The following is a 24,092-nucleotide window of genomic DNA, read 5'->3' as shown; positions in this document are numbered from 1 at the left end:
TTAATGTTTCATTTGACTGCTAAAGCTGCTCAGCCATTGAAGGTTGGGTGATCGCGATATTTCTGCTTAAATGGAGCAATGTGTGTCTTATATCTGAATGCTGATTAACATCTAGTAACTTTTCTGTCAGCATGAATTTTAGATTGTGATTAAGTCCCATTATATCGAAACCACCTCACCTTTAAGAATATAAGGTTATCATCACGCCCTGTCCCTCCCTGTCCTAAGTTGTCGGGATGTTGTGTGTGCGTGTGTGTGTGTGTGTGTGTGTGTGTGTGTGTGTGTGTGTGTGTGTGTGTGAGAGAGAGAGAGAGAGAGAGAGAGAGAGAGAGAGAGTGTGTGAGTGCGTGTGAGTGAGCGCGAGCGCGGATACTGTCAGGTAAAGAGCTGCCGTCTCTCGGTGAGTTGCAGGCAATGCAGGGAACAGATTTACTGTAGCAATATTCCGAGATGAGATCCTTTATACAAACAGATTAACTATGTTCACATAACTTGGATCCAGCCTTGGAGTTCATCAGCGAACGTGGGCGAACAGACCACTGGAATTAACGGGAAGCTCAGTCGTCGTCAGCTGGCCGGGGGAAAAGCCGATCATACCACCCGGCTTCCGGGGATTCAGGGGCCGCATCGGTTGACGGCAGACGTCGGTCTGTAGCTCGGGGGGGAAGACGGGCGAATATTCACATCATCGCCGACATCCACCTCTCCGTTTCATCCACTTTCGATATGTCGAGAAAGCTACAAAGAACAGAAGTCTGCGCTGACTGCAGTGCGCCAGGTAAGGAACAGAAAAAAAGGAAAACAGACCATGGGACTGGAACAATGCGTCGATAGGGGCGACGTGGTGGGAGAACAAGGCCGAAGTTGCTGTCATTGTCAGAGGGTCTGCAGAGCAGGAAAACGGCCAGGGCTCCAAAGCGTCGTTTAGGCCCAAAATAAACACTGGAAAAAATAGGCGTGTTGCCACAACGGGAGAATATCTCTAGCTAACAGCTGCTCAACGTTATTGTAAGCCATTGAATAACTTGATAGGTATATTTATTTGACCACGGCCATTTGTAAGAACGAGTAGTTTATTTGGGACAGTTTAAGATCCCAGTGTCAGCTTTATGCTGCCTTCCCACTCGAAGAGACGTTTGTTTTGATTTTCGTGACCGGGACAGACTTCCGAACACGTTAGCTTAGCTTGGCTAGCGAGCTGGCGATTTTGAGTCACTATGCAGCTGTGTGATAGAAGAATTTATGGTAGAGTGAATGTCCTGAGATATAATAATACATTTATATCGATGGACAGCTATCATATTGTTAGCAATTGCCCGTGGCTTTTGGAGTTCGTGCTTTTTATACTGCTAGCTTAGCTATGACGTTAGCTACTTTAGCTAACTTTTGCTAAACGCCAAGTTATTGCCAAGCTGATTCAGCTAAAGCGTCAGCGACCAGTCAGTAGCTTTAACAACAATTTGGCTTAAAAAATACAGTAAAGTATCAAAAACGTAACTAGAGTTTCTGTTTGTTTAACTTGATAATTTTAGAACATCTCCAGTAAAGTTAAGAAGTAAAATAGTGAGAATTAATAGGAGTATATTCAGTTTACAGTCATCCTAAGTTGGAGCACAGTTCAACATAAACCTGAAATGAGCCATACCTGTAGTTGTACCTCAAAATCATTTAAAAGCCACCTCAGTTCCATTAATCTAGTACAACACAAAGTTTAAAAAAAAAAAAGGAAAAGGGCCATAATTTCTAGCTTCACCTGCCTTAGCTTTCATCCATACTGTTCAGGGCGTAGTGATTTCCACTACAGTGACCATCCATAATTCTAGGTTAGTTTCTAACCCACTTCTCCATTGGCCCCATCTGTGTTTGTTAAAATCTGAGTTAGAGGCAGTGTCAATAAGACCCTTCGTATGTAGTCCCAAATGCACGTGCTGTTTCAGTTCGATCCCCTTGATCATTGGTGATCTTGTGTGCCTTGCTTGCGTTCATTCATGTATACATGTGCAGCAGCTGCTCTTATGACAGCTGCTACCCCTGATAACTCTTAACTGTCTATATGCTGCAGTCCAGCCTTGCATTGTACACCTTGCTATTATTACTTACTAACATGCTTCAGCACCTATTTGCCTTTTCTGGTTCCCCTTGAGTTACGTTTTACATACTGATGAAACCCCAGTTGAACTCCTTTCGTTGATACTATATTAACTTGCAGAATAATTAAATGCACATTGTCTGTGACATATTAGTTATGTTTTAAAGCTTTAGTTTATTTACTAGAGAAAATAAGGCATTCACAATGGTAGATGGCTTGTTTGCGTACCTGTTACTAGCCGTGCATTTCTTCTACAACCATCATCTCTCTGCATGCAGCCCCTCCTTGCGACTTATACACACGCACGCAGTGCTTTCTGCAAAATGCTGACCTAGCCCCTGGTGACAGGCCACCTCCCTACTACCCAGCTTTGTGTCATACTGGGGGATAACTCAATGGCATGGCTACAAAGGACGACTGATACTCCTTTTCGTAGCCAAGCTTCAGGAGCCTTTAATGTCACACCATGGCAATCTGCACAGTTTATGGCAACAATGAATCACATCGTCACTATAGTAAACTCTTTATTGCGCACAGATGCATTTGTTTAGGAAACTGAAACTCTTGTGCAACTATTCACAGAAGAGAACAGCGGGGTTGAGTCGATATGTCGTGTCGGTGTCCATGTCAGGCTTTGCTGTTGTTGCTGTGTTTGGTTAAAATTAGAAGTAAGATGGAGTAAATCCGGCAAGCTGACACTTAGTACAATTAAACACTGTATTAAAATCCGTTGTGATATACACCAAACGAGCCTGAAGCTAACTTGTTAACGGCCAAAGTATGCAGATGTGTGCAACATGTTATCTCAGTGTTTAAGAGTGGAGTGTTACACAATTTTAAAAACTTGCACTCATTTGTTGCATGTTTTTGTGCAGGGTTAGCTGACACTTATAAAAACAAATGCTATACTGGATTGATGAATTAGGCCAACTTTAGGCAACATTATGCAGCAACATGCTGCAGATTTCACCAATACAGCACTGCTAATAGTCTATCCACTTCTAATAGCTTAATGGCATAGCCTCATATTGATTTAGCAGACCAGGCAGATAGCCTAGCCTGTGGGAGTTTTTTTTAATATTTATTACACAGATTAAGGAATTAAATTGCTGCGGCCTTTAAAGCCTACGGGGCTGCTGTTCTAAACTGAGCTACAGCTTTTTTCAAAGCCATTTTGCATTTCATATTTCTTTTTTTTTTCTCTTTTTTCTATGGGCAAAAAGACTTAAAGCATGCCGGTTCATCTGATGATGGACTATTTTAGCTCCATTAATACCCTAAGCCCAGACAGTTTTTATCCCAGGCTGAGTGTGACCAACACACATTGTAGATATGTGTGTGCGTTTGGGCGTGAACAGTGTGCATGTAAGTGTGCAGATGCTTGTTTTGATACTGCAGACTGTGTTAGTTGTGAGGCATTCATCGCATCAGGGTCCTGAGGGCAAAAACATAACCCAGACTCAGTCTTTCAGTGTCATTGGACTGGCGCTGGCCTTTGCTGCTGCCCTTCACTTCCTCACCTCATTTGCACCCATTTAGAGATATGTTTCTTCTCTTAGATATTAAAACAGGTTTCTTTGTCAAGCCACTGTCATAAACTAGTAATATTTAGTGGTGGCAGCAAAGCACAACTTGTCTCATTCCTAGCTGTTTATGACTGTAAGGTGCAAGCTAACTTATATATTTGTAAAAATGCTATATATAACTGTTTCTTATCAGACTTGCACAGTTCTTCACAGGAATAACTAAAATTGATTGCAATCAGAGCCTGACCAAGCAAACTGATATTATAAGCCAGTATTAACTATTTGCTCATCGGCTTTAGCATTTATTTTCATGATAAATGAAAATAAAAAAGTAAAAAATAAAAGGGAGAAACACCCTTCAACTATGTTTTGAGTGTTGCATAGTTTGTCAACCAGAGGGCAGTCTGCAACACCAGCTGGTCTGGGCAAAGTTGGGGAGAGCGTTAGTGACTAAATACATACATGCACATAATGAATGTTAGGGAAATCACTTTAATATGTAATATGCCTAAAAGAAAAAAAAAAGACTATCTGATATATGGAAATGTCGAATCATCTGTCCATCAAATTTAGGATCACGGAGGGGCTGGAGCCTATCCCACGGCCATAGGCCAAAAGGCGAGGTACAGCCAGCTTGGACAGGTCGCCAGCTGGTCGCAGGGCTAACACATAGAGACAGATAACCATTTGCACCTATAGGCAATGGGGAGAACATACAAACTAAACAGAAAGGCTCCGGCCAGATGGGCTAATTTGAGTCTCAGACCTTCTTGCTATGAGGCAACAGTGTTAACCATGTAGCTGTGTCCACATAGTTGTGCTTTCACATGATTCATTTCTGCATTATTTAAGTCAGTTTTCAGAGTTAATATTTAAAAATGTCTAGTTCTTGTCTTTTCAATAACCCAGTTTTTATTCAAAAATTCTCTCAGTTATAAAAGCCCTTTGATTCATTACTGACATATACATCCTGCTTTACTCTTAATGTGCGTAATACAAACCAGGTGCTCATTCAGCTGAGAAATGTATAATACTTAGAAACTTAATTGGAATATCTGTGACAGGATCACTGTCTGGTACTCATCTTTATTTTATCCATCATGTGGTTTTGCTCAGAAGCAGATAAAAAGACCTATAAAAAAAGACGCACATATGTTTGACTTGATATTGACTGAAGCCTAAAAGAGTAGCAGTGTAGGTAGACCGCATCTCTTCCTTGGGAAAAATGGCATTATAGTTGTGTAGTAAACTGTAATTTGGACCACCCACGTCATAAATCGTGGATATTCATGAGTATGTTCGTGTGGCCTGGATGGAAAGCACTTAATATTTTTAAAAATCTCCAAAGTCTAATTAGTCACAGTGTGCTTATGAAAATCCTAATGCTTTCTGTGTTTTTCTGTCTGTCAGACCCGGGCTGGACCAGTATCAACCGAGGGGTCCTGATTTGTGATGAATGCTGTTCGGTCCACCGCAGTTTAGGCCGCCATATCTCCATAGTCAAGCACCTGAGGCACAGCGGATGGCCTCCCTCCCTACTGCAGGTAAGTCTGAGAAATGAAGAGCGAAGGAATGAGAAACAGGGAAGGGCTTGTGAGGCAAACGCAGTACCCAGAATAGTGCCATAGAAAGAAGAGCTACTGCAGAAATCTTAGTCAGCTCAGAAGATGCAAATCCACAGTACTGCAGTTTGTGTTTATTTTTTATTTGATCATATAGTTTAACTTTGATCTGTGAGTCTGTCTGTACTCTTGTTGTATATCTGTGTTCGTCTCAGTATGGCCTAAATGCAGGTTGAGGTGCTTAGTGCTGCTTCATCTTCATCCTGTAATTAAGGAGGCATGAGGAGTGTGGGAGTTTTTGGCTATATTGGTTTTATAACCAGTTTTGATTCCAGTGTAGAGCACAAATGTGTATCAGGGTTGTTCTGCAGCTTTACTGAAGATAATTTAGATTTATTTCGTAACACATTATACGCGTTAGATAATAGTTACAGAAATCACTATGGCTGTGAGCTATATGATACTGAATTATGAAAATAAGCTGTTAAACTAATTTCTTCCAAGATTTTCTGGCCAGTCCAGAAATTATGTTTCAGTGATGCACTGGAGTCATAACACTGATGTAATTTTAAAACATATAGAACTGCATTAGCATCAGTAGACCCCAGGAAGTCTTCTACTTTCTGAATGTGACTTTTACATGTTGTAGAAAAGCATCATTTTCATGAAACATTTGCTAATGTTATTAAATGTGATGGTCTTGTGGTCACACATGAACACTGTAATCACACTCAGGTGCAGGCCAAAACGACTGCACCGAGAACCTTTGGAGGGGTTTATGGTGTGAATGTGATCCCACCTAGATCCAAACCAATTAGCAAGTTTGAGCTAAAAACATCCAGCAGCCACACAGGGTTAGGGTCTGATAGATCTGCAAATGCTAATGAAAGTAAATTCTGTTATAGTCCAGAACACAGCGCCTTCTTCCAGACACATCTGGCTAGTAAGCAGACTGAACATTGTCACGTGGTTTGTAGTGACACATTTTGGTTCACTTGGAGTTCACTTGGATTTTTCTCTGCGTGAAAACAAACCAAAGCACGGGGGAACGGCTACAAGTTTACTGACTCATTAACTGATTTGAACCAGAGTACGAATCAGATGTGAAAACGCCCTAACAGCAGGTTGTCTGTGGATCTCAGTTGTTTTAAAGCTTGTTAAAGATCAGAGAGTACAGTAGTCCTTGCAGAGTTGATGTTGTGATACTCATCGTTTGAAAAAAAGCTTTCTGTGTTCAAAATAAATCAGGCCATTCTTTCTATATCTAATCCTTCTTAGCAAATTTAAGTGAGGTGAGTGAGTTTTCCAGAGTAATAGTCACCAAATGACATACTTTGTGTAGGTCGGCACCTGTTTTGGCTCTGAATTGTGTTCAGGTGCTGGTGACTCAGAATACTGACACTCCACTGACAGGTGGCGTGGATAACACTGACTATCTCTTCATCATGTCACCTGTGAATGGATGGGTTAAATTGGGTAACAAGGGAACATTTTGTCCAGGAAAAATGGGTAAGCGGAAGGATTTGAAGGAGTTTGACAAGGGCCAAACTAGAGCAGTGCGATATGACCAAAAATATTTATCACGATATGCATTTGAAAATGTGCGATAACGATATAACTGACGATATAATTGACACTAGACAAAATACTTTACAACTCCACAACTTTATTAGTGCAAAAACCCCCAAAAACATCAATGTATTTTCACTTAAACAAGCAGCTGTTTTTTATGTGCATTAAAGTTATATAAAAATTTAACAGTGGAAATGCAAATTCCTTGCTGACAGTTTAACCAAAAGGCATTTCCAGTGGAAATCGGCCGACATATCCTCAGCATAACCATGTATAATATCCACAAAACTTAAAAAGAGGTTATACACACACAATACGGTAATATTATGTTGAAGCACAGTACGTATCACTCCGTGAGGCTCCTGCCTACGATAGCCGTAATGCTCCGACAATCCATCAAGCGGTGTGGGTTCGTAGCTTAGCAAAGTTGTACTGAAACATTTGACAGATTTTCGAGCGCCGTGTACCACATAAAATTGTTTCAAGGTCAGTAAACACAACCAGAATTCATACATAAGGCACTCGGGATTATAAGAGGCACTGTCGATTTTCAGAAAAATCAAAGGATTGATTTTAAGTGTGCCGTATTTTCCAAAGAACACGGTAATAACGACAGCCCACTAGCATGCTCTACCAAAAATAGTGCTTTGTTGTGTATCTGAGGGACGAAAGCCAAACCAGTTCCACACCACTGAAGTTGCAGCATTTTTACAAACCAATTCTGGTTCATCTGTTTCATTCAACGATCCGCTTTCGCCCTTCTTATTCTCCGTCGCCGCCATGCTTTTTCCGCCATGTGCGTATGAAAACAAAGACACTGCGCATGCGCGTTTTAACCATATTCTATTGCGATATTTCATTTTCTTATCGTTGCCCAACGTTATACCGGTATTACCGTGAACGGTATGATATGGCCCAGCCCTAGGCCAACTGCGATGGCTAGAGGACTGGGTCAGAACATCTCCAAAACTTGAGCTCTTGTGGGGGTGTTCCTAGTCTGCAGTGGTCGGTATCTATCAAAGGTGGCCAAAGGAAGGAACAGCGATGAACGGGTGACAGAGTCATGGGCAGCGGAGGCTCATTGGAGAGTGAAGGTTGGACTATGTGGTCTGATTCGACAAACATTCTACTATAGCTCACATTACTGAAAAGGTTACTGCTGTCAGAATACACAGACCATCGCAGTAGGGCCTCATAGCTGTAGACCAGACAGTGCGCCCATGCTGACCCCAATCAGCTGCTGAAAGCACTGACAGTAGGCACATGAGGATCAGAACTGGACCACAGAGCAATGAAAGAAGGTGGCCTGGTCTGATTTCTGCATTTCTGCACCACACAGCTTGCGGGACTTCAATATTTAAACTTAAAGGTTTCTTTACAATCTGTTGCTAACATCTTGGTACCAGATACCACAGCTTCAAGGGTCCAGTGGAGTCCGTGCCTCGATGGGTCAGAGCTGTTTTGGCAGCAAAAGGGGGGCCAACATAATATTAGGCAGGTGGTCATAATGATCTGATCGCCTGGTTGTTGTACATAGCTGTACTAATCCAGAAAAAGCTTCTAGATCGATAATCCATTTCTCAAATTGAAGAGGTACTTTATCTTCGAGAGAAACTGCCTTCCCAGGATTGGGCGCACAGTCGTAGCATCTTCAGTAGACAGGCTTCCAGCGTCTCCAAGCAGAGAATATTGCTTTTTTTTTTTTTGTTCAGGATATTGAAACCTAATTTTCTGTGATTAACAGTCAGTTTAGCCAGAGGATAACACATTTTTCTTCCGTGTGACAAACTCCGAACACACTGCTTTACGCTGGCTTTAATAAAACATGCTCATGACAGCAAACCAACACTGAGTCACTTCTGTGTGCGTGCGTGTGTCTGTACGCGTTTGTGTTTCAGATGGTTCAGACCTTGGCCAGTAACGGGGCCAACTCCATATGGGAACACAGCCTCCTGGACCCGGCTCAGGTGCAGAGTGGCCGCAGGAAACCGAACCCCCAGGACAAAGTCCAGTAAGTATGCTCTGCACAGGCTCAAAATCCACATTAGGACACAGAGAAATTATTGTCCCTTTGTAAGCATAATTTTTCTCTCTCTCTTTTTTTTTTTTGACTGGTGAAGAACAATTGCAACTAGTATTTATTTCTAAGTACATTAGTGCGTTGTGGGCTGAAATATGGCTTTGGGAGAGTCATGAGATCGGGACCCGCAGGAAAAATATTTGCTCATTTCTTTTTCACCGGAAAATGGAGGTTTAGTGTGAATTCCCTTTTAAAAACCTCTGCAGTGTTCATCAGATTTATTTCTTTATCCATTTATGTAATGCAAACTAGGAAACTAGGCATAACCCATCAGTTCGGTTCACTGTAGAGATTATTTATTACTGCTGGGGGGCCGTTTGTCTATTATTACAGCACTTTCTGTGTCTGTACCTCACACAGAAAGGCGCCTGATCTTTCTATTTGATGAGAGTGAGGGGGTGAGAGAGAAAAATGAAGTCAAAGCAAAATGACCTTACCTCTAGTGGGGCTTCAAATCCCTCGGTGGGGCGCCGTATGCACTTGCAGTCATGATGCTGAAACGCATTTTGCTGTATAATAGGGTTTATTGCATGAATTGCAGTTCCACATATTTTGTCCTCGCATGTTCTTGTTTACCTTTGAGGCCTGGGCTTTTGGTAACCATCTCAACTTCCCCTCCTGTGCAGTCCCACCAAGTCAGAGTTCATCAGAGCCAAATACCAGATGCTCGCATTCGTGCACAAGCTGCCCTGTCGTGATGACGATGGCGTCACCACTAAGGATCTCAGTAAGGTAAGAAAATGGTGTTGCGCAGCTGCTGACTTGAATGCGTGCGACACTTGTTTTTTCTTGATAAACAATTAGAGAATAATTTAACTCGACTTGTCATCTGTAGAACTATAAGCATGCTTTCTTTTATCCGCTAAGTGAAGGATTCTGCACTTGTGTGGATGATAACAGAAAACACAGTATTGTCTTTAATCTGGGCTCTAATGTTACTCTGTACTGAGCTGATGGGTAGGATGTTATGAGTTCAGGTTAATTAGCCTATACTGACACAGCCATACTGTGGAACAGCATGTCTAAGCACAAAGGTTGTTTCCTTTATGAATGTCAGTAGCGGACGTTGCACATAAACATGCACTCATGCACTCAGGCAAACACACACAGATGCTCTTTTACTTATAACCCCCCCAACCCAGCAGGGAGTGATCTGAATGACACAGCAGGATGCAACAATCATCTCTAGCGCTGTGGTGCCTCTCTGGGCTAATAAGGGAATTCAGTTTGTTTCTGTCTCTCCGTGATGTTTAATCTTTCCGCCCCCGACTCTCCCCGTTTCTCTCTCTCCTCTCTACCTGTCTGTTTCTCCCTCTCTATTAGCAACTTCATTCAAGCGTGCGGACGGGGAGTTTAGAGACGTGTCTTCGGCTCCTGTCCCTCGGCGCTCAGGCCAACTTCTTCCACCCGGTCAGGACAAAAAAATCTACCACTGACTCACATTTTCGTCTTGTGCTGTTAACTTACTCTTTATGCCAGGCGTCTCTTTTTGTGACTGTGTTTCTGTGTGTGTCCCACAGGAGAAAGGCACTACCCCACTTCATGTGGCAGCCAAGGCAGGCCAGATCTTGCAGGCTGAGCTGCTCGTGGTGTATGGTGCAGACCCTGGATCGCCTGACATTAACGGACGCACACCTATGGACTATGCTAGGTACAGGAATTTGAAAGCACAATTCAGTAAATACAAAACCTGCATTTAGACCCTGTTCAGCTCTGGAATTGAGTAATCTAATGGTAAACACAACACAAATAGAATCATTTTATGTGCGTGTGTGTTCCAGGCAGGCGGGCCATATAGAGCTAGCAGAGCGTCTGGTAGAGTGTCAGTATGAGCTGACGGACAGGTTAGCCTTCTACTTGTGCGGTCGGCGTCCAGGTAACCTAATGCACCAGTTTTCCCTGTTTTTGTACTCCTCCTCACATGCCTTTAAGCACAGCAGTTAACCTCAGTAACATACTGTGGTAGATTTTTGTTATTCGGTTGTTACATTTTTCTCTTCTCTCCCAGATCACAAGAATGGCCACTATATCATTCCTCAAATGGCAGACAGGTATGGACCAAATTATCATTTTATTGTCTTAAATTAATTATGAACAGCTGCAAGTCTGTTGTCGTTTAATTGCTTGAAAAAAAATATCTACATGATTAAACTTGCAGCTGCCAAACTTGCCTTACTTCTGTGACTGCTTAATTTCTCTGTCTGACATGTATGTATTGATATAATTTAGTGTTCTGACCACAGGGTGGCACCAAAGCCCCCACAAAGGAGTTAGGTAAAGGAAGTCTTTATTAAGCTGTCTGTTCACTGTGAATTTGGTGAGGTAGATACTTGAAGCGCGCTTGGTTAAGTAATGCTGAACTGCAGCGTGGATTTGAAAGACACACGAGTGCTCAGGCCGTGACACATCGAGTTCAGCATTTCTTAGCACGGCTTCTTTCACCTGTTTGATGGGCGCTGGGTTTTCTCAGCTACAGTTCAGAGATGTGTTGCACCTCCAGATCTGTTCGTTACTGAAATGGGTCTTACTTCTGTGCTGTCATCTTAACTCCACTTGCATCTGTTCTGTTTCTGGTGAATGGTTCCTCTTGATAACAACAATTAAAGCTGTTTTCATGTGGCTTTTCTTCCCCTTCTTTCTGTCTGTTTCTCTCGTTTTTCTCACTTCTGTTCTCCATTTCGCTGTGCTTGGTGGAGTCAGAGCTCGTCCTAAGTGCCCGACACAGAGGTATCTTTACTTTCCTTGTTCTTTTTCCCCCCAGAATCTCTTTCTCCCCATCGGTCCCCTCTCTGTATACTTCCATCTCTCTTGTATCCCACAGTGCATCCAGCTTTTCTTGCGTGGCATTGAACAGTTATTTATAGATTATAAAGCTGTAAAGTTTAAAACAGATGTAAATAATCCAGAAGTCTTGTGACTGAAAGACTGTTGTGTGTTTGAATCACACCAGGCTTTTTCGCATATTCAAATTTTACTTCAGCGTGTATCCTTAGTGACATCTTTGGCCACAGTGAGAGCATATTTAAAGAGTTTCAGATCAGTCTTTAAAACTTCGAATCTCTGTAATCTCACTGTGTCACAAACTTGACACACCTACAGCATAATATGTGAAAGCCAACTCACATTTATATTGCTGTTGTTACCTGACCAGCAGTCACCATTAGAACAAGTTGTCCCACCCCAAATGTACCCGCTTTCCCTCCTCATTCTAGAAAAAACTCCCTTTCCACCTCCTCCCCTCTCACTTTTTTCTTCCATCTCATATCTCCCTCCCCTGTCCCCTTCCTCTCTGCGTCTTTATTCCACTGTATATTTACGATGCCTCTTTGATTGTCATCTTCTGTGTTTTTGTTCTAGTCTGGACCTCTCAGAACTGGCCAAGGCTGCCAAGAAGAAGCTCCAAGCGGTGAGTTGAATTTACATAGCTTATGGTTATAATGTCAAAAGCAACAGACTGCTGTGTTTTGGCGGGCTTTGTTTGTTTTTTTAACAGGTTCTTGAAAGTAAAAAAATTAAAAAAATACAAGAAAAGAGTTTTTGTTGGGTGAAAAGAAAAGGTCAGAGTTGGTGTCACAGATTTTCTGCTCCTAGCTGTTTATTCTCTCCATGTCAATCTGATAGATTGTTATTAAGTTCATTTTATTTCATCTGCTCTCTCTGGTTTGTCACGCTGATGCTTATTGTTCAGCATGTGCTGTATCTATGTAGACATGTACAATAAGACCCGCTAATGTCAATTTGTGTGCGCATGTGTGGCAGCTCAACAATCGGCTGTTTGAGGAGCTAGCAATGGACGTCTATGACGAGGTGGATCGCAGAGAAAATGATGCAGGTGAGCCTTATCGCTTCCTTTATACCCTGTACGACTGTCTGCCTGGGTCCGTGCGTTTGGGCTTTTTCCCCTTTGTGGACCAAATTGATGTTGAAACAAACTAGAAAAACGTAAAAACTCTTGAGAAAAAGTTATGGGAGTGAAGCTGATATAAAGATAATGAGCGCCAAAGAAAAAGGAAGTGAATATGAAGGACAGGGCGAGGAGAGAAGGGAAAAACTGCTGAAGAGGAAGGCCAAAATGTTTTGAGTGAAAGAGGAGGAGGAGGAGAATTGGAGCGAGGAAGTGCCTCGCAAATTCTTGAGTCTCTCTCCTCCTCTTCGGCTCTTTCTCTTTTTTCCTTCTCTTCTCTCCCTTTCCTTCAGTATGGGCAAAAGTCAGAGCGCACTTTCTGACTGAAGCACACAGGTAAGTAGCAGGGATACACTCGTAGACACACCACCAACAGCACACAGAGCACAAAACTGCACTGTAAGAGATTCGCTGTACTTTGTTTATATCTCTGTGGATGTGTGGGTGGATGGGCTGCGTGTGGTTGGATGTGGGCGACCTTGTTGTTTGAACATGCACTCACAGATTTATTTTTTGCTTTACGTTTTTGTCTCCAGTGTGGCTTACGACCCAGAACCACAGCACTCTGGTAACAGAACGCAGCGCAGTCCCTTTCCTACCAGTCAATCCTGAATACTCTGCAACCCGCAACCAGGTAAACACGCATGTACTCATATACGTTTGTAATGACCGATTTAAAGGAACAGATAGGGAGACAAAAAAGACAAAATGGAGATTTCTTATTTCTTAGATAGGCAGTTTATGTGTTTGTTGGGGGGGGGGGGACACGACAAGCAGAGAAAGGAGTGTGAAATTAGCAGCGGATGTTCCTCAGCTGTGAGAGTGTAATCTTTCTGTCCTCTCTAGCTCTCTAGCTCTCCCTGTGAGGTAGAGAGCGAAATCTCAAGTCCACTTACAAAGTTTATAGTCATCTGCATGGCTCATTTTTGGTGTAAACACTCAAACCCAAGTGTACACACACACACACACACACACACACACACACACACACACACACACACACACACACACATATACAAACAACTCCCACATGGCCACGTTTGCTTTCACATGATTGGGCAGTTCACTGCGGTCAGAGGCTGCTATTTATGGTCGAAAACAGAAGAAATCACGTCTTTAGAGTTGAACTTGTGTGAATGGTTTTACACTTTGGTAGGAGCTGACCTTCTTGTGCTCTTATGAAGATGCCTGGACGCTAACCTAATTGTAGAGTTTATGTTCCTTTGCACATGTTGTGTTGCTGTGTGTGTTGAGAGTATGACTGTGTTTTTCCACAGCACATGGTAACTGACCACAGCAGTCACACAGGCACTGAACCACTGACTATGGGCCCCATTGTATTTGTCTCATACTCAGCTCATGATTTTAAAAAAGAAAAACGCGGAACTGAATTTCAGGCTTTGATGCCAGTGTTTGTGTGCGCATGTGTTTGTGTAACTCCCGGCTTATTCTTTTCTCAGGGCCGCCAGAAGCTCGCCCGTTTCAACGCCCGGGAGTTTGCTACCCTCATCATCGACATCTTGAGTGACGCCAAAAGGAGACAGCAGGGAAAAGGTCTTAGCCCTACTGGTGAGACTGGGAGGGAGGGCTAGACTTTAAACTTTGAAGGCAGTGCCATCTAACCTGATTAATATGCACGATGCATAGATATCCATTTATTGATTTATACCAGTTTGCAAAAGTCTGCAAAGCATAAAACCTTAAAACTTTTAGAATCACCTGTGTCGCAGCAGCAGCACAGTTATAAGAGAATCATTCCTGTGTGACAGTTTATTCTTACATGAAACGGTCAAGTACGACACACAGCTGGTTAAAATCAGTTAGCAGTGTTATTACTTTGAGCACTCCCAGGAGAAAGATCACATTTGAGAGAAGAGCGAGTGCTAATATTACGTGAAAGAAAACTGTAAATGGGCAGATTTTTCTTCCCCCTGTTATCAGACCCGCTGGACCTGGGCATTGATGATGACCAGCACGACTACGACAGTGTAGCTTCTGACGAGGATACAGACAGCGAGCTCACCACCCAGAACAACAACAACACACAACGTAGCAACCGTGCAAAGGTATACAACGTGACACACTTTTTTTTTCTTTTTTCTAGATAGCTACCCTTTACCCCACGTTTGTGTTGCTTTCATACTTGTTAATCACTATTTTGATGTGTTTCCTTTCCCTCTATCCCTGCATTTCATTCAGTCATATTAGTAAGCAAAGCTTTTCCACAGTTTAGTGGCTTGAATGACTGCTTCTCCCAACATGCTTTGCGGGAATTGGCCACACTCATGGCTGCCACATAACTCCTGAGTGACATCATCAGCTATTCTGGGTCCCTGTCAGAGCAGGCATTGTTCATGCACAGAGAGAGCGTGTGTAATGGGAGGGAAAAGAGAAGGAGACAGATTTAAGAAACAAAAGGAAGGAAAAATGATGTGGGAGGGGTAGAAGTGAAGCTACACCAGTAACAAGCTTCTTTTCATGCTCAGGGTAAGACCCCGCCAAGCTGGAGGATCTACTCGCCTTTATATCCAAGGAAATATATGCATTTGTTGTTTTACGGTGCTCACAGCATCGAAGAATTGTGTGTTCTAGTATGAAGCAGTGGGTAATAGAAATAGTGGTGAATAAATGACAAGCAGAAGGCTATAAAGTGTAGTTTATGAAAGGTGTATTTATTGGTTTAATTCCAGGGAGTGGTTGAGGGCTGAATCTGAGCAGGCTGTGGGGTGAAAGGAAGTGAGGGGGAATATTGAGAGCAAGAACTAAAGGTCTAATGTGTGCATATATATATATATATATATGTGTGTGTGTGTGTGATCCTACCTTCAAGTTAGGCCTCTTCTTGCCTCACAGCCACAGCTGTTTTTTTTTTTCACAGCTTAAAAAAATGTATAAATTACAAACACATTTAGAATCTTGTTAATGCATGAATTTCACTAAATACAGAATGTATTGAAGGAATTTAATCACAATCCCTCCCCAAATCTTTCGACCTGTTTGCCTGTTTGACCTCCTGCCTTATATGTTCCTATCAATCCAGAGTATGGACTCCTCAGACTTGTCAGATGGTCCCATCACCCTGCAGGAGTATCTGGAGGTGAAGAAGGCTTTGGCCTCCTCAGAAGCTAAGGTGCAGCAGCTGATGAAGGTTAACAACAACCTGAGCGAGGAGCTCCGGCGGCTCCAGAAGGAGGTAGGAGGAGTGCAGGTGGAACGAGAGGATTAGCGCAGGTGGAACGAGAGGATTAGCAGTGACCATTCAGACTAATAAAGGGTTTGCTGCGTGGCTTCTTAGAAAGAGAATAAAAAATGAATAGAAGTTGGAATAAAAGATGTGCTTGGTAATGATGACTAGAAGACACAAGACAGATTGGTAAAAGAGACGGGGCAGTTGATTCAGACAGAAAGAGGGTAGAATGATGGAGAGACAGTTGAATAAATTAATATCTTTGCAAGATGATTTTTCCCCCTGTCAGGGTGTTATTATTCCTTCACTGCTCTCTCGGGTTGATATATTTGGCGACCGCTTTCCAGTGCTGTATAGAAAGTAAAGCTTTTGTTGTTCTCATGTGAAATTTTTTACTTTTGGAGCTCATGTGTTGTTCATTGTTGCATCTTTTTTTTCCCGTGAGTCATTGTCATTTCCCTAATATGTTCATTAGCGACTGGCTTAAGTGATTCATTTATGTGTTCATCTTCTCACGTCACTGAGGATTTAATGAAGATTTGAAACAAACATAGAAAAAAAACACTGCAAATAACAAATGTGTCAGATTAGGCCCCTTGAACACAAACACTGTATTTTCAGATATGTACTGTAGCCCTCCACCCCTTCCCTAAGACCCAGTCCCAGCTTATTGGAGTGTAATGCCATGTGTTGCATCCCCCCCCCCCTCAATACTGACTTAATATGTGAAGCGTGATATGAGCCTCAATATGGATGCTTGTTTTTGACCGTTCAGTTCACCCCCCCCCCCCCCCCCCCCCCCCCAAATCCCTTCAACCTTCCCATGTTCCTCCCTCCATCCCTCCCTCCATTCTCTCATCCCTCCCTGCTGCCTTCCTCCTCTCCTTTAGATCACCCGGATGCAGACAGAGAACAGTGCGCTACGGAGGGGCCAGCAGGCTGGGGGAGCAGCTGGCCATGGGGTAGGGGGACCTGGTGGAGGTGGGGGAACAGGAGGCCACTGGGCAGTGGGTGGGATGCGAGGTGGAGTGGGTGGATTTGGGCCAGGAGGGGACCCACCGGTGCTTTCGGTGCCCTCCTCGGCCACACCCCACTCCCACCCTCACCGGAGGGAACGCCAGGCCTTCTCAATGTACGAGCCAGGGGCAGCCCCCGGCCCCACGGCCCATGGTCCCCCAGTCCTGGACTCCCTGGCGCCCCGCCTGCAGCCCCTCAACACAGCCAGCGTAAGTTAGAACGGCCCTGTCCCCTTTCCACTCACCACCTTCGCCTCGGTGGCTCTGATTGCCTGTCTTTGGCCTGATTAAATAGGTGATGGTCTGATCCTGATCTTTACATTTTTTCCCCCTCTTCTTTCCCCTTGCATCTCAGTTCTCAGTCCTTCTCTTTCAAGAGATCCAGTTGTGCACGAACCCATTTTTAAGGGAAGTTTTGTTATGGTTCAAAAAGATTTGTTATATTGAGCTTTATAACTGCATAAATGATGGAGTGCATACGTGTGACCTGAAGGAGAAAGATGGGAAAGAAAAACAACAAAAAATGACTGTTTCTTCTGTTCTGCTGCCTGGCAAAAGCCTCTGATACACCGCTGCATAGCCTGCTCTGCACACTTTGACCTTTTCAAACCCCTTTGACATCTTTGCTGCTGGACAGTTGCTTAATCTGGAAATGCTGGGATCACACACACAGATGCACAGAAGTTCATTTTTGTTTCACCGCCACTTTTAAGAAAAAATATAATAAAATTTAAAAAAAAAGTTTCTCATATTGCAGACAACCAGGTGAGCAGTTCAGCAGCATTTAGTTTACAGCACGTTAATAGAGCTACAGAATGCAGACACATCTCACCGCCGCACCAAGTTGGTGACTTTCTTCACACAAAGATTTACCTGTTTGTCTGTTTTCTGTCTGTCTGTTTCTTCACCTGTCCGTTCGTTGCTCACTGCAGTGCAGCCGTGCATCCTCTGGATGTAAGCATTCTGTCTGTCATTGCATTGTTTGCCATTTCGTCTTTGAGTTTGTAGTATTATCTCACAGTATGTAATTATGCATTCTGTTTTTCAGAGATCAACATTAGTATTAAGTATGGGTAGTCTCTTTTTAGATGCTGCGTGCCGTGTGTAAGTCAAGCAGAAGAAGCTAGATTAGTTGACAGTATGTTTGCTTACTGTTAGATAAGCAGCGAGGCATGTAGTGTAGATAAAGATGATGGGCGAGCTGTTGAGTTGTTCAGTGCTGCTCTCACTGACTCGTTTGCCTTGTTTTCCTGCTGTTTATTTAAAAAGAAAACTTCTTCTCTATGTCCCCACGCTTCTTTTTCCCCCTGCTCATTTCATCATCTGTCTCTTTCTGCTAATATTTCAATTTCTTTTTAATCTTCTTTCTGGCCTCACCCATGCTCCTCCATCTCTCTCTCATCCTCTCTCTATCCTTGTGTTCCCTTTGTCCTCCCAGGTAAGGAAGGGCGGCTCAGGGAGTCCGTATCTGTCTGGATCTGCAGAGATGGGTAGATACATGGTGAGCTGCTGCTGTTTTGGCTCTTCATTTCTTTTTATGATCCTCCACTTAATGCATTCAGAAAGTTGAGATTATTGGCTTACATTGTATTATCCAAACCAGTGTCTCATGGGTCTGTTGCTGTTGGCCCTAATCCTGAGATTCAATCACAGAATATCCCTCATCCCATTAGAATTACCCACATGCCAAATGTAGTGTAATATCTGTCCCATTTAATGGACATCAGCGGAAACCATCTCAATTAGATGGAAACAAATGAAAATTAGAATTTTGATTGAGGAGGTATACTTACAGGACATGATGTGTGATAATTAGAATGTGTGGTGATTATTAAGTTCCTGCTGTGTTTTTCATCCAGGTCTCTAAACCAGAGAAGCACGGCAGTGGCACCGACAGCGACTACGACAACACACAAATGTACGACGCCTCAGTAAGGTCAGTGTTTGAATGTAAATCTGCAGTTTAAAAAAAAAAAGATTTCCTAACTTTCTAACATCAACTTTTCTACTTTTCTAATTATCTTATTTTTTAAATGGATTCACGGAAACTATTTTTATTTACTTATAACAGAAATGTGGAGGTAGCAGTTTTTAGTAAGAAACGAGGGGCACAAGCTGTTGACATAAGGCCACATCAGGACTGTAAATGCTCATCCGTGACCGTCACCTACTGTCCTTGATCTGAGGTTTTAATTGTTGCACGGGTAATGCTTTTCCCTATCCAGTATGGGTCGCAGCAGTGAAGAGGAAGGCCGTGGGGAGCCTGAGGAGGGTGGGGGTGGGGAGGGGGGTGAGCCAGACCCCACCTTACCCTGCACAGAGGATGTCATACTGAAGACTGAGCAGGTGACTAAGAACATCCAGGAACTGCTCAGGGCCGCTCAGGAGTTCAAACACGACAGGTAGGTGAAAAAATGGTGGCACAGTCCTTTTCATCTTAAAATAAAATGCATAGAAATTACAAATCTTCCTTGGAAATTTTTTCTTGATTTCAATCAGAAAAACCCCCAATATCAAATCAGATCATAGCAATTCACAAACAGTTGATGTTGACATTATGAGAGGCTGAATCACAAAGATGTGAAAGCAAGACAGAGGACAGAAATAAGAGTATACTAGGGGTGGAAATATAAGACCAGGTATAAAAACTGTAAACGGTTAAAATAAATCTCCCCCTGGGTCAGAAATGGTGAAAATGCACCAAAACCACCAAAAAGCTACTTTAAGTAATCTTACTGTAAATTAGAAAAGAGCTGAACAGCTCATAGACACAGGAGATCATGTGACCGCATGAAGTTTATACTAGTGCTGTGTCCCCTAACCTAAGTTTACCCTTCATGACTTTTCCAGGAGAATGACTGGGGTGCACTCAAATGCTCAGGTGCCATCAGATTAATGCAAAGCAGCACATGTCTGATAGACATAGACAGTACCTTCATCTCCATTTTTAAATGGTAAACTCTGATGTGAATGATAGTCGACAGCTGCACAGTGAGAATGTAGTTGTTAACTCCAGTGGCAGTAGGCTGAACTGTTACGCTAGCAATATTTTCCAGCTTTTACTAGAGGAAGCCACATAAGAAATATAATCTCTTCAGAATGTTGTGGGTGCTTGTATTTGCAGTCTCATACTTACGGTCACCAAGGGCCAATGATGATAGGTGTAATAAGGAAATAATGCACTTATTGTAGTTAGAGGCTAATGCAGTGTTTCTCCTCAGTTTCAACTCTTTTGTTTTATTTAATTACAGCACACTAAACCTTCCTATTGATAAATACGGCTGGTGTTAAGAAATCTATTTAAATCTCTTTAAAAATTAAAGATTTGCTGTGTGACTTTTGTTTTTTTACCCACCTTTAACGTGAGTCACACAAACTCCCAGTTTGATAAACTTTGCTTCCTGGACACCAGCTCCCTCTTTAAAACAGGAGTCGTTGCAGGAACCTCGCCTGCTCACCTGCATTAGTGCTGTTGCACAGTCCTTGACTCATTTGACTCTTCAGTTAAAGAATCACTTCTCTTTTCAGTTTTGTGCCGTGTTCTGAGAAGATCCACTCTGCTGTCACAGAGATGGCTTCACTCTTCCCCAAAGTAAGTGCCCCGTCCTTATGTTTTATTTCTCACACTGTGTCTCTCATCTACATCTACGTCTTCATTTTTTTTGATTGCTTCCATCTGTCTGCAGCGCCCAGCACTGGATGCAGTCCACTGTTCTCTCCGCCTGTTGGCTTCCAGTGCCTCGCGACTGCAGGTGGAGTGCCGTAAGGCGGCGCCTTCGGAGCCTGGCGCTCCTGCAGTAGACTACCAGCTTCTCACTCAGCAGGTCATCCAGTGCGCCTATGACATCGCCAAGGCTGCCAAGCAACTGGTCACAATCACCACTCGTGAGAAGAAACAGTGACCCGACAAAAGAAAGAGAGAGGATCAGTGCATGTGTGGTTTAAAGTGGGATGGGAGGGGGTTTCCGGGAGAGGGAGAAAGAGGGAGGGGCAGGGGGTGGGAGGGGAGTACGATCACACTACAGGATGGAGGGTAAGGGATTGAAATGACGGGGGAGCAAGGCTGACATGAGGAAGAGAAAAGAGAAAGAAAGGGAATTGGATGGAAGCAAAGCAGAGGACGTTTGTATGATAGAAACACTACAGTGAATGGAAAAAAATTCCACAGGCGTGGAAGCGAAAGTAGGGAAGGACGAGAGGAAGGAGCCAACACGGGAACCACAGCCCGCAGGGACCTTAGCAGACTGTTGGAATGGGATGTGTACCATAAACTGCTCAAACTGTGACGAGCATACGTGTCATAGACTGCTTTATTTATTCTCACTTGTAACTCCTTCTCCCGCTTCGGGAGGGAGGCAGCGTATGCTCCGAGAGAGAAGTAGATAGACCAGCCTCCATGCCATCTCCATCCCTCCGTCCTTACGAGGAGTCGGGTTGTCCTTCCTCCTCTTCTTTCCTCTCTCTAAAGAAGAGGGACAGAGAGACCTCTCTGGTCTCTCTGTCCCCGCACCCCCACGCTGTCCCAGGCTGGATGAGCGTCCGGTGCAGAGAAGGACCTGCAGCCCACTCAGTCCGATTCCCACACTTCCTTCCACATGGGGGTAAGCATTTACAGGAGGGGCTCCAGCTTTTTTTTTTTTTTTTAAAAACCCATCACCTTCCCTTTCTTTTGGTGGTACACAGCATGATCTGGCATGTTTTCCTTTCTTTCCTCTCCTTTTTTTGCCTTTTGAATGTGCAGGTCTGTTTGGTCTGACAGAAATACTTTTTTTTTTTTTTTTACTGACTTACAGAAACAAAAACCCTTACACTGGAATAATTGTGATTTATTGTTATTGTTGTTGTTTTTTTCTTGCCTATTGTTTTTGTTTTGTATTGATAATTTTACTGACTGTCATTTTTTATTTTATGTATGTTTTTTTTCCTTGTCTCATTTAGTTGAATATGGAGACAGGTGGGAGTATGTGTTAACCTCTTACTGGGATTTAAGTCTACATGCACACAAACAAACAAACAAACACACGAATCAGCCTGTGAAAAAAAGGTCCTCAACATTTCTCAAGCGCTCCTTTTCAAAGACAGTTGAGTTTTTATTACATTTTCCTTCATCTTGTGATATATACATCTTATGGCCGTGGGGGGTTGAACAGTTGCCAAAGGCATGGTGCATTATGACAGGACCAGGATCAAAACTGCTCCTCCTTCATGTCCTCAGCTGTCTTTTTTTCCCCTCTCTTTCTTTGCGCTTGATTTCTCTTACTGTTCGCCTCATTACCAGAGCCAGTGGAATCATCTCAGAATCACCTTCGTAATCATTTTTTTGCAGTGCCAAGCAGAATAATAAGAACATCTGGTTTCCACATGGAGGATTAAGCCCCAGTCTTCCTCAAAAAGTGCTTATGTGGCACGGGTGCTTTACTTGGTAACTGTTGAGTGTCATTAAGTGGACACACTGGTGTGTTGGGAGTTGAGCTTTAAAAGTAGACCTGTGGAGAAAAAAACAAAAGCACCAGATCTGGCAACCAGGATCACAGATAGCCTTCTGAGGTGCACTTGATTTAGTTTGCTAAGTATTATTATGTTTTGTTTTTGGTTTTTTTTACCCTTGAGACTGTTTGACAAGCTTCTGTGGAAGCCTGCGAGCAGTTTTCTGTCACAGCCTGCTGATCTGGGCCACAGAAGTTGTCACTTTTTAGCCATCTGCCTTTCTGCAGACAGCGTTGGGAACAAAACTCAGTGCAGTTCAGCCGACTTATGTCAGTCGCGTACTGTGCCGAACAAAAATGGTCATATCTGTAAACGCGTTGGGAACTTCTGGGAGGACTGTCCTCTTTTTTTTTTTTTTTTCTCTCTCTCCCTTTTCTTTTTTTAAAGTTAAGATTCTACTCTAAAACCTTCACCAGTGCTCCCGCAGCTGGTTTCCTCAGTAACAGAGAGATTTCCTCACCTCGCTCTGTTGTGTAATCTCAACGTTCAGTTACTCACCTGAAACACTGAAGGATCAAACTACAGTCGCATCTCAGTTTGTGTCTTGTATTGCTGCCTCTTTTTTTTTTTTTTTCCACAAGATGACAAATCGGCTCCAAACACCTTGAGGTAATGCCTCATCATTTCTGTCCACTTTTTTCCCCCCCCAATATTTTATGGTTTATATATATATTTTTTAAATCTTTTACTCTGATCACTACGTGGGATTTCAGTCCATGTCCCCTCAGTCTTTGACATAGTTGCACACATGTCTCTGCATGGGAGGGAAACTTGGACTGTGCGTTGAAAAACTCTTGAAATGTATCATTGTTTAATATTGAATGCCTTTGCACATCGTCATCATCATCTCTTGTATGACTGGCTGAGTTGCGGTGATCTCGTACTGACTGCTGATACAACAGAAATACTACCACACTTATACACACACACACACACCAACACACACAGGGGGCCAGCAAGAAAAACGTGTCCCCTTTAATCATGATTGCCCATGTTTTAGTCTAGAGCCATATATATATATATATAAATATATATATGAACGTATATTTTTCATGCTATATTTTATATTAAGCTGTAGTTTTTGTTTGTGAGATATTTATATATTTGTTGGCCTAAATGGGCTTCAGGCCATGACCTCTGTTCACCAAGTCCTTGCTCACCTCTTAAGTCTTGGCACCTGATGTACTTGCAGTTGTTCAGATGTTGTGAGTTTACGGTGTGGTGTTACTATGTAGTCATATTGTACATATTAACGATCCTGCTCGTATCCATGGGAAGATGGGAATGACAACGTGTCTCCTTTGATCTTAGTTGCACTATTTTTCAAACGCCTGCTGGATGAAGTAGGATCTGCAGTATGTACTGCACTCTCCCAAAGGTCTTAGCTCAAGTACATTGGGTGCAGGATTGGATTTGGCATATGGAAATATGGGTGGGGGTATGGTCTGAAGCATACTTGGGCTTAACACTACAGTCATCTCAAAAGATCACGAGGAGGGGGGGGTCTTAAAAACGCACATGGCCCAGTCCTCCTCTGAGTTAGTGGACACTACATAGGGTGCCTCTAGTGTGAATGTTTAATGCTTGTGTCAGTTTTGTCACACTTTGCAGACTTTATATGCCTTCATTCTGTTCAGAATTTAGCACATAGACAACATCAGACACTCAC

General features: G+C 43.0%; 1 protein-coding gene across 4 annotated transcripts; it reads left to right on the top strand.

Moving 5' to 3' along the window:
• Positions 1-342: 342 nt before the first annotated feature.
• Positions 343-20,890, top strand: git1 (G protein-coupled receptor kinase interacting ArfGAP 1). Of its 4 annotated transcripts, XM_063492448.1 has the most exons (22): positions 345-400; positions 503-778; positions 5,026-5,159; positions 8,648-8,760; positions 9,456-9,561; positions 10,153-10,239; positions 10,350-10,480; positions 10,611-10,705; positions 10,838-10,880; positions 11,530-11,556; positions 12,187-12,235; positions 12,589-12,661; positions 13,270-13,367; positions 14,194-14,302; positions 14,675-14,799; positions 15,774-15,926; positions 16,811-17,146; positions 18,375-18,437; positions 18,796-18,872; positions 19,162-19,338; positions 20,465-20,528; positions 20,623-20,890. In XM_063492448.1, exons 2-22 carry the CDS (start codon positions 727-729, stop codon positions 20,836-20,838), a joined length of 2,328 nt encoding a protein of 775 aa, XP_063348518.1. In that variant the 5' UTR covers positions 345-400; positions 503-726; the 3' UTR covers positions 20,839-20,890. The 4 variants fall into 4 exon arrangements, 3 of the variants coding, with proteins under 3 accessions (XP_063348519.1, XP_063348518.1, XP_063348520.1); XM_063492449.1 differs by lacking the exon at positions 16,811-17,146 and having other exon boundaries at positions 343-778; XM_063492450.1 differs by lacking the exons at positions 345-400; positions 503-778; positions 5,026-5,159 and having other exon boundaries at positions 8,664-8,760; positions 9,413-9,561.
• The last annotated feature ends 3,202 nt before the right edge of the window (positions 20,891-24,092 follow it).

This window comes from Pelmatolapia mariae, linkage group LG14 (assembly GCF_036321145.2).
Source record: "Pelmatolapia mariae isolate MD_Pm_ZW linkage group LG14, Pm_UMD_F_2, whole genome shotgun sequence".
Classification (NCBI taxonomy): Eukaryota; Metazoa; Chordata; class Actinopteri; order Cichliformes; family Cichlidae; genus Pelmatolapia; species Pelmatolapia mariae.
Note: the sequence above shows the minus strand (reverse complement) of the source record. Positions and strands in the feature narration are given on the sequence as shown.

Coding starts and splice junctions, on each gene's coding strand:
- git1 (XM_063492448.1), top strand. CDS start 727: ATGTCGAGAAAGCTACAAAGAACAGAAGTCTGCGCTGACTGCAGTGCG. Junction 10,881..11,529: donor ATTCCTCAAATGGCAGACAG/GTATGGACCAAA, acceptor TGGTGGAGTCAG/AGCTCGTCCTAAGTGCCCGA. Junction 18,438..18,795: donor CAGAGATGGGTAGATACATG/GTGAGCTGCTGC, acceptor TTTTTCATCCAG/GTCTCTAAACCAGAGAAGCA.